Below are 11,040 nucleotides of genomic sequence, written 5' to 3'. Positions count from 1 at the left end.
CCTTAATACATAAGGCTAATGTTAACAGCCATAAAAGGGGAAATTAACAATAGCACAATCATAGTAGGGGATTTTAACACTGCACTTGCACCAATGGACAGATCATCCAAAATGAAAATAAATAAGGAAACACAAGGTTTAAATGCTACATTAAACAAGATGGACTGAATTGCTATTTATAGGACATTCCATCCAAAAACAACAAAATGCACATTTTTCTCAAATGCTCATGGAACATTCTCCAGGATAGATCATATCTTGGGTCAAAAATCAAGCTTGGTAAATTTAATAAAATTGAAATCATATCAAGTATCTTTTCCAACAACAGTGCTATGAGACTAGATATCAATTACAGGAAAAGATCTGTAAAAAATACAAACACATGGAGGCTAAACAATACACTACTAAATAACCAAGACATCACTGAAGAAATCAAAGAGGAAATCAAAAAATACCTAGAAACAAATGACAATGAAAACACGATGAGGGGCTGGGCGGCGGGCCGGGCCGCGCCGGCCGCCATGGGCAACCTGTTCGGCCGTAAGAAGCAGCAGAGCCGGGTGACGGAGCAGGACAAGGCCATCCTGCAACTGAAGCAGCAGCGGGATAAGCTGAAGCAGTACCAGAAGAGGATCACCCAGCAGCTGGAGCGGGAGCGGGAGATCGCCCGGCAGCTCCTGCGTGACGGCAGGAAGGAACGGGCCAAGCTGCTGCTCAAGAAGAAGCGATACCGGGAGCAGCTCCTGGACAAGACAGAAAACCAGATCACCAGCCTGGAGACCATGGTCCAGAGTATTGAGTTCACCCAGATTGAAATGAAGGTGATCGAGGGGCTGCAGTTTGGAAATGAATGTCTGAATAAGATGCACCAGGTGATGTCCATAGAAGAGGTGGAGCGGATACTGGACAAGACGCAGGAGGCTGTGGAGTACCAGCGGCAAATAGATGAGCTGTTGGCAGGAAGCTTCACTCAGGAGGACGAAGACGCCATCCTGGAGGAGCTGGACGCAATAACTCAGGAACAGATAGAGTTGCCAGAGGTTCCTTCAGAGCCCCTTCCTGAAAAGATCCCAGAGAAAGTCCCCGTCAAGGCCAGGCCCCGACAGGCGGAAGTGGTGGCAGCCTCGTAACTTGTGTGGGACTCACGGGGATTCCAGAGGACTGGGGCCCACAGAGTTTGGGTGCGTGTCCGGCCCTGGCCGGGCTCCCAGGAGGCTGGCGCTGGGCCAGGTGGGCCGGGAGCTGACGGAGCAGCACAGCACACACAGGGCTCCTGATCAGGATGACTACGGAGCGTTTCCCTGGCGCTGCTGTCTTGCTCTCGTTTCTGGATTAAATGGCAACATTCAAACTCTCCAGCCAAACGCAGCTTCTGCAGCTGTGGTTCCCACGGGCCACGGCCAGGTCCAACTCTCCTGGTGCTGGTCACACCTCCCATCCCGGGTCGCGCGGCTCCATGGGCCAGTGTCTCCGCCACCCTGTCTTCTGTGGAAGGCACCTCAGACCTGGCCTCCCCACCCTTCCCTTTCCCTTCTTCCTGCTGCTCCCATTAGCTGGCAGGGCTTTGGCTAAGGGGGCCCTCCCTTGGCCTGGCTCCCCGACCTGCCCAGTTTCCATGTAGACTTGGGGGCGGTAACCTCTCTGCTTCCATGTCGGCGTTTGTGGGTGGTGGACCAGGAGGGGTGCATCCCTGCTGGATTTTGATGACTCTAGGAGGTCTGCCCACCCCATCACTCCTGGGGCCGTACAGAGGCCCAGTCCTGCTGACAGACATTCAAGGATAGCCAGCCGGTGTGGCTGCGGGTCCCCGAGCTGCCAGCTTCGAGCTGTTAGCAGCCAGGTGGAGACTGGGAAGGATGGAAGTGACTTCCCTAGTTCACGGTTCGTTTTGGAATTAGACAATCTCCCTGAGATTTCACTCCCAACAAGAAGACAAAGGGAACCCTCTTAGCCCCCAGACAGGCCAGCCCCATATTAAAGTTGACGCCCACACAGCCTGCTGCCTTGTGGACTGGGGTCCGTGGAAGGGCGGGTTGGTGTGGCTTCTCCCTCAGGTCCCTGGAACGCAGTACCTTGACTCTCCCGGGGCACTTGGCACCTGGCTGGTCAGTGCCACACAGGGGCTGGGGCCTCAGGAGCCAGTGAGGTTCTAGCCCTGCCCGGCTGTGGGTAGAAGGCAGTCAGCCACCTGTGGGCAGCTGCACGCAGCACGGTGCAGGGCGGTGCTCTGGCCCCACCTCCCTGAGAAGGGGTGCTGGTGGTTTCTCAGTTTTCAAGGGGTTTTATGTGGCTCCCGCGGCTGGTGGCTGGGAGGGTGTGCAGCTTGGTGCCTCTGGGGTGTGGGGGTCTGGTTTGGAGTCCTGATGTCTAGGTAGGAAGCCAGATGCCCCAGGGAGCGAGCAGGCAACAGCAAGGACAGACAAGTGGGTGTCCCACCTAAGGGGGGCCTCCACACCCTCCACCCAGAGGGTACGGTGGGATGTGGCCAAGTTGCCAGGTCTGGAGTTCTTCAAGAGGAGCTAGAAACGCAGGCTTTCAGTGGGCAGTCTTGCTTGCCAGGTGCATGCACGCCTCAGCCAGGAGGGGGCTCTGTGCCAGCTGATTTGGGGGATTTTGCCAGAAGCCGACCTTTCCAGCGCCACTCTGGCTGCTGGGCCCCACCCCGGTCCTAGGGGCAGTTCTGATTGAGGAGGGGAAGGAGGTCCGGCCTCTCCTGCCTGTGAGTGACCCGTCCCTCTGCAGCAGTGGGTCCCAGGCCGGGGGAGGGTGTGGAGGGGCAGCCTCTCCAGACCCCACCAGCAGGGTGGACACCTCCCCTTTCCCTCTGCCTCCCAGGGCCCAGAGCTTGGGGCGGCCTGGGAAGCTGCCCATGGCAGTGCCCTGCCTCGTCTCTTTAACGGTTTCACCACTGGGCGCTGTGTGGTGGGGCGTCAACCGCCCCTGGTGAGCGCTTGGAGAACCTGCCCACGGGTGTGTGCGGCCCAGCTTCCTGGGATACACCCGTTCCCAGGATGGGAAGGTCACGACCAGCCTCCTCCTGACCTGGGCAAGGGGTACCCTCGTGTGGAACAACCCAAGAGTTGGGGAGGGGAGTCTCATCCTCTCGCTGTCAACGAGTGAGATTTCACGTACCAACCAACATGCCTTTTTCGTTGTAAAAGTTCATCCCTGGACCTAGGGAGGCCGTGCTTTGAAACCCAGCTGACCTAGAGCTGACTCCTGGGCTCCGGCCTTGGAGGTCACCTGGCTCATAGGCCCCGTGTGTGTGTGTTGGGGCAGAGGGAGCCCATCCAGCCAGGATGAGACTCACATCTTCCTGCCCAGCGCTGAGCCCCGGTCTTAAAATACCAGCTGTGTGAGCCTGACCTGACCTCCTAATCTGGGGGGCGTAGAACTCATGACGATCACAAACCAGTCACAGTTAAGTACAAAATCTGGGAGCAGAGCTGGCATCCTGCCCAAGATCAGTGGGGGCCTGGTGGGGGGCTTGGAGGAAAAGGAGAGGCCGCAGTGAGCCGCCTGCAGAGGGCCTGGTAGCAGCCGTGCCTGGTGGGTGGGAGGGGCGTAAGGGGGAGCCATGGGGGCCATCTGACCACAGAGAGGACTTCCTGGGAAGCTGGCAAGCCTGGCATCCAGAAGGGATAGACCAGGGCAGTAGAGAAAAGGACCCAGGGACCAGGACCGTTTGGCTGGAGGCACATTTGTGGTACAAGCAGCATGGAAAGTAGAAAAGCAGGGGATGGGGAGTTGGGGGAAGAGGGCACCCAGGATTGGGTCGGGGTACTCCCGGGACAGGATGGGGGAGACAGAATGGGAGGTGCCCGGACAGGGTGGGGGCCGTGTCCTGGTTGCACCGTGTGCCCTGCCCTGGGGAGGTGTTTGCCCTCCCCCCTACCCACTGCTGCCCCATGGAGTCTCCCGGTGACCCCCACCTGCCCATGGGGAGAACTTGGTGATGTCAGGTGGGGTGTTGTCATGACAACACGGGAGCTTTGCCTTCCTAGGAGAGGCCCAGAGCCAGGTCACTGGCCACAGCCCCAAACTCATCAGGAGACCCCACCACCCCTTCCATCCCTGCTGGTGCTCGGCCACTGGGGTGGGGCAGCAGGTCAGCAGGTGGAGCTGGGCCCGGGGGGAGCTGGCCTCATGGCCCCAGGCAGAGCCTTGACTGCATGAGCCAAGACACCCAGCCTGGGGCCTCCCCAGTGGACACCTGCACCCCTTGGCCAGGACAGCTGCCACCTTGGCATGTGCTTCACCCTTTCCACAATCCCTAGCCTCCTTGCGGCCCCGTGTCTGGGGATCTCTGAGGAAATGGGGACACTCCAGATCTTTCTTCCTTAGTCATCTGCCCCCTCTCCGCCCAGCTTTCCTCAGTGACCCTGCACACAGCCCCATCTCGTCCCTGGTGCCCCGCCCTCACCAAGGACCAGGTCCCAGGCTGGGGGCTGCGGTGTCCTCCAGGGCTGCTCTCACTACTTGTGATCTTGTTCCTGAGGAGTCTGAGGACTGGTCTTGGAAGGAAGGAAGATGTGTTCTTTCCTGAGGCAGGCACAGGCTAGTGTAGGGAAGGCATTTAAGGGTCATGAGCGACACTGTCCTCTCATCTGGCTTATGGAGTAAGTAAACCTTCCTTAAGAAGCAGAAGTTCTAAAACGAACTCAAAAGAGTAAGAGCACAGGGAATGAGGGCCGTGGAAACTGAACTGCGGATGCAAGGTGGTTGGCGCTGTGACACCCGAAGAGTATCTTCACTTCGTTTTTGTGGTTTTTTGGGTAAAAGCTTCATTGATTGTGCAGTTCAGTCATTTTTATTATGTTCTCAGAGTTGTGCAACCATCACCACAATCAATTTTAGAACAGTCCCATCATCCCTAAGGAAACCCTGTACCCTCTCACTAGTGCCCTCATCTCCCCTCCCCAGAGTCCCTGGCAGCCACTAGTCTGCTTTCTGTGTCTATGGATTTGCCCATTCTGGACATTCATACACATGGAGTCACACAATGAATGACCTTTAGTGTCTGGCCTCTTTTACTTAGTGTGATGTTTTTGAAGTTTACCCATATTGGAGTGTGTATCAGTACTTCATTCCTTTTTATGGTTGAATAATGTTCCATTGTATAGATGGACAACATTTTATCTGTTCATCACCTGATGGACATTTGCGTTTTTTCCACTTATTCACTTTTATGAATAATGCTCCTTTCTGTACACGTTTTTGTGTAGACAAGTTTTCATTTCTCTTGGGTATAAACCCAGAGTGAATTCCACTCTGGGTCATGCAGTGACTCTTACGTTTGGCCATTGGAGGAGGTGCTGCATGTTTTCCTCAATGGCTGCACCATCTTACATCCCCAAAAGCAGGTGTGAGGGCTCCACTTTGTCCACAGCCTACCCAGCACTAGCTATTCATATCTTTTTCATTATAGCCATCCTAGTAGGAGTTAAGTGTTATCTCATTGTGGTTTTGATTTGCATTTTCCTAATGACTAATGATGTTGAGCATCTTTTCTTACGCTTAGTGGACATTTGTACATCTTCTTGGGAGAAATGTCTGTTTAGATCTTTTACTCATTTTAATTGGGTTGTCTTTTTTTTTTTTTTTTTTTTTGCTATATGCGGGCCTCTCACTGTTGTGGCCTCTCCCGCTGCGGAGCACAGGCTCCGGATGCGCAGGCCCAGCGGCCATGGCTCACGGGCCCAACCGCTCCGTGGCACGTGGAATCTTCCCAGACCGGGGCACGAACCCGTGTCCCCTGCATCAGCAGGTGGACTCTCAACCACTGCGCCACCAGGGAAGCCCCGTGTTGTCTTTTTATTATTGAGTTGCAAGACTTCTTTATATATTCTTGATATTAGACTCTGATCAGATAGAAGATTTGCAAAAATTTTCTCCCATTCTGTGGGTTGATCCTTTCACATTTTTAATAATTTCCTTTGAAACACAAGTGTTCTTTAATTTTGATGAAGTCCAGTTTATTTTTTCTTTTGTTGCTTGTGCTTTTGGTGTCATATCTAAGATACCATTACCTAATTCAAGGTCATGAAGATTTATTTCTATGGGGTTTTTTAAAGAGTTTAATGGTTTAGCGCTTACATTTAGGTCTTTCATGCATTTTGAGTTAATTTTTCTATATGATGTTAGGTTGGTGCTCCAACTTCATTGTTTTGCACGTGGATTTTTTTTTTAAGAGTTGGGTTTTTTTTTTTTAGAGTTGGTTTCTTTTTTTTAAAATAAATTTATATTGCATTTATTTATTTTTGGCTGCGTTGAGCCTTCGTTGCTGTATGTGGGCTTTCTCTAGTTGCTGCGAGCGGGGGGCTAGTCTTCACTGCAGCACCCGTGCTTCTCATCATGGTGGCTTCTCTCGTTGCGGAGCACGGGCTCTAGGTGCACAGGCTTCAGTAGTTGTGGCACGCAGGCTCAGTAGTGGTGGCTCACAGGCTCTAGAGCTCAGGCTCAGTAGTTGTGGCACATGGGCTTAGTTGCTCCGCGGCTAGAGTTGGTTTCTTTTTTTTTTTTTTCTTTTTATTTGGGAATAACTGTGGTCAACTTTCATTAATGTGGAAGCTTACTGATTAATTCTTTTCCAATCATTCTAGTACCATTTGAAAAGACAGTTATTTCCCCCATTGAATCCTTGGCACCTTTGTCAAATATCAGTTGACCAAATGTGAGAGTTTATTTGCAGATTCTCAATCCTATCCCATTTATCTATATGTCTATCCTTATATCCTTATTGTAGCTTTGTAGTAAGTTTTGAAATCAGGAAGTGTGAATCCTCTAACTTGGTTCTTTTTCAAGGTTGTGTTTGCTATTCTGGGTCCGTTGAATTTCCATATGAATTTTAGGATCAGCTTGTTAATTTCTGGAAAGAAGCCAGGTGAGATTTCGATGGGGATTTTGTTGGATCCATAGATCAATTTGGGGAGTGCTGCCATCATAGCAATATTAAGTCTTATGATCCATGAACACAAGTGTCTTTTCATTTATTCATTAATTCCTTTCAACAATGTTTTATAGTTTTCAGAGTGTAAGTTTTATACTTCTTTTGTTAACTTTATTGTTAAGTATTTTCTTCTTTTTGATGCTATTGTAAATGGAGGTTTTTTTCTTAATTTCAATTTCAGATTATTCACTGCAAGTGTATAAAAATAAAATTGATTTTTGTATGTTAAAAAAAAAAAAAAAAAAAAAAAGAAAACACGATGATACAAAACCTATGGGATGCAGCAAAAGCAGTTCTATAAGGAAAAATTATAATAATACAATCCTACCTCGAGAAACAAGAAACATCTCAAATATACAACCTAACCTTACACCTAAAGCAATTAGAGAAAGGAGAACAAAAAATAACCCCAAAGTTAGCAGAAGGAAAGTAATCATAAAGATCATATAAGAAATAAATGAAAACGGAATGAAGAAATCAATAGCAAAGATCAATAAAACTAAAAGTTGGTTCTTTGAGAAGATAAAGAAAATTGATAGACCTTTAGCCAGACTCAACAAGAAAAAAAAGGGAGAAGACTCAAATCAATAGAAGTAGAAATGAAAAAGAAGTAACAACGGACACTGCAGAAACACAAAGGATCATGAGAGATTACTCCAAGCAACTATATGAAAATAAAATGGACAACCTGGAATAAAACGGAAAAGTTCTTAGAAAAGCACCACCTTCTGAGACTAAACCAGGAAGAAATAGAAAATATAAATAGACCAATCACAAGCACTGAAATTGAGACTGTGATTAAAAATCTTCCAAAATACAGAAGCTCAGGACCAGATGGCTTCAAGGGCGAATTCTATCAAACATTTAGAGAAGAGCTAACACCTATCCTTCTCAAACTCTTCCAAAATATAGCAGAGGGAGGAACACTCCTAAACTCATTCCACAAGGCCACCATCACCCTGACACCAAAACCGGAAAAAGAGGTCACAAAGAAAGAAAACAACCCACCAATATCACTGATGAACACAGATGCAAAAATCCTCAACAAAACACTAGCAAACAGAATCCAACAGCACATTAAAAGGATCATACACCATGATCAAGTGAGGTTTATCCCAGGAATGTAAGGATTCTTCAATATACACAAATCAATCAATGTAATAAAACATATTAACAAATTGAAGGAGAAATACCATATAATCATCTCAATAGATGCAGAAAAAGCTTTCAAAAAAATTCAACACCCATTTATGAAAAAAAAAAAACCCTCCACAAAGTAGGCATAGAGGGAAATTACCTCAATATAATAAAGGCCATATATAACAGACCCACAGCCAACATCGTTCTCCATGGTGAAAAACTGAAAGCATTTCCTCTAAGATCAGGAATCACACAAGGTTGTCCATTCATCACTATTATTCAACATAGATTTGGAAGTTTTAGCCACAGCAATCAGAGAAGAAAAAGGAATAAAAGAATCCAAATTGGAACAGAAGAAGTAAAACTGTCACTGTTTGCAGATGACATGATACTATACATAGAGAGTCCTAAAGATGCTACCAGAAAACTACTAGATCTACTCAATGAATTTGGTAAAGTAGCAGGATACAAAATTAATGCACAGAAATCTCTTGCATTCTTAAACACTAATGATGAAAAATCTGAAAGTGAAATTAAGAAAACACTCCCATTTACCATTGCAACAAAAAGAATAAAATAGCTAGGAATAAACTTACCTAAGGAGTCAAAAGACCTGTATGAAGAAAAGTAGAAGATACTGATGAAAGAAATTAAAGATGATACAAACAGATGGAGAGAGAGACCATGTTCTTGGATTGGAAGAATCAACACTGTGAAAATGACTATATTACCCAAAGCAATCTACAGATTCAATGCAATCCCTATCAAACAACCAATGGCATTTTTCACAGAACTAGAACAAAAAATTTCATAATTTGTATGGAAACACAAAAGACCCAGAATAGCCAAAGCAATCTTGAGAAAGAAAAATGGAGCTGGAGGAATCAGGCTCCCTGTCTTCAGACTATACTACAAAGCTACAGTAATCAAGACAGTATGTTACTGGCGCAAAAACAGAAATATAGATCAATGGAACAGGATAGAAAGCTCAGAGGTAAAGCCACACACATATGGTTACCTTATTTTTGATAAAAGAGGCAAGAATATACAAAGGAAAAAAGACAGCATCTGAAATAAGTGATGCTGGGAAAACTGGACAGCTACATGTAAAAGAATGAGATTAGAACACTCCTTAACACCATACACAAAAATTAACTCAAAATGGATTAAAGACCTAAATGTAAGGCCAGATACTATAAAACTCTTAGTTGAAACCAAAGGCAGAACACTCTATGACATAAATCACAGCAAGATCCTTTTTGGCCCACCTCCTAGAGAAATGGAAATAAAAACAAAAATAAACAAATGGGACCCAATGAAACTTAAAAGCTTTTGCACAGCAAAGGAAACCATAAACAAGATGAAAAGACAACCCTCAGAATGGGAGAAAATATTTGCAAATGAAGCAACTGACAAAGGATTAACCTCAAAAATATATAAGCAGCTCATGCAGCTCCATATCAAAAAACAAACAACCCAATCCAAAAATGGGCAGAAGACCTAAATAGACATTTCTCTAAAGAAGATATATAGATTGCCAACAAACATATGAAAGGATGCTCAGCATCACTAATCATTAGAGAACTGTAAATCAAAGGTACAATGAGGTATCACCTCACACCAGTCAGAATGGTCAGCATAAAAAAATCTACAAGCAATGAATGCTGGAGAGGATGTGGAGAAAAGGGAAAACTCTTGCACTGTTGGTGGGAATGTAAATTGATACAGCCACTATGGAGAACAGTATGGAGGTTCCTTAAAAAACTAAAAATAGAACTACCATATGATCCAGCAATCCCACTACTAGGCATATACCCTGAGAAAACCATAATTCAAAAAGAGACATGTACCAAAATGTTCATTGCAGCTCTATTCACAATAGCCCAGAGCTGGAAACAACCTAAGTGTCCATCATCGAATGAATGGATAAAGAAGATGTGGCACATATATACAATGGAATATTACTCAGCCATAAAAAGAAACGAAACTGAGCTATTTGTAATGAGGTGGATAGATCTAGAGTCTGTCATACAGAGTGAAGTAAGTCAGAAAGAGAAAGACAAATACCGTATGCTAACACATATATATGGAATATAAGAAAAAAAAATATCATGAAGAACCTAGGGGTAAAACGGGAATAAAGACACAGACCTACTTGAGAATGGACTTGAGGATATGGGGAGGGGGAAGGGTAAGCTGTGACAAAGCGAAAGAGAGGCATGGACATAGATACACTACCAAACGTAGGGTAGATAGATAGTGGGAAGCAGCCGCAGAGCACAGGGAGATCAGCTCGGTGCTTTGTGACCGCCTGGAGGGGAGGGATGGGGAGGGTGGGAGGGAGGGAGATGCATGAGGGAGGGGATGTGGGAACAGATGTATATGTATGACTGATTCACTTTGTTATAAAGCAGAAACTAATAAAAAAATAGAAAAAAAAAAAAAAAACTACCATATGACCCAGCAATCCCACTACTGGGCTTATACCCTGAGAAAACCATAATTCAAAAGGAATCATGTACCACAATGTTCATTGCAGCTCTATTTAAAATAGCCAGGACATGGAAGCAACCTAAGTGTCCATCAAAAGATGAATGGATAAAGAAGACATGGTACATATATACAATGGAATATTACTCAGCCATAAAGGGAAACGAAATCAAGTTATTTGCAGTGAGGTGGATGGACCTAGAGTCTGTCATACAGAGTGAAGTAAGTCAGAAATAGAAAAACAAATACCGTATGCTATCACATATATATGCAATCTAAAAAGAAAAATAAAATGGTTCTGAAGATCCTAGGGTCAGGATAGGAATAAAGACACAGACGTACAGAATGCACTTGAGGACACCAGGAGTGTGAAGGTTAAGCTGGGATGAAGTGAGAGAGCGGCACTCACATATATACACTACCAAAGGTAAAATAGATAGCTAGTGGGTAGCAGCCGCATA

The 11,040-nt window shown here is 46.2% G+C and overlaps 1 protein-coding gene across 1 annotated transcript; it reads left to right on the top strand.

Annotated features, from left to right (window-relative positions):
• The first annotated feature begins 492 nt into the window (after positions 1–492).
• LOC132483057 (charged multivesicular body protein 6-like) lies at positions 493–1,351 on the top strand. Its single transcript, XM_060088301.1, has one exon. It carries the CDS (start codon positions 522–524, stop codon positions 1,128–1,130), a length of 609 nt encoding a protein of 202 aa, XP_059944284.1. The 5' UTR covers positions 493–521; the 3' UTR covers positions 1,131–1,351.
• Positions 1,352–11,040: the final 9,689 nt, after the last annotated feature.

The sequence above is a fragment of the Mesoplodon densirostris genome, chromosome 2, assembly GCF_025265405.1.
Source record: "Mesoplodon densirostris isolate mMesDen1 chromosome 2, mMesDen1 primary haplotype, whole genome shotgun sequence".
NCBI lineage: Eukaryota > Metazoa > Chordata > Mammalia > Artiodactyla > Ziphiidae > Mesoplodon > Mesoplodon densirostris.
The sequence above is the reverse complement of the archived record's forward strand: the minus strand, read 5'-3'. Positions and strand labels throughout refer to the sequence as shown.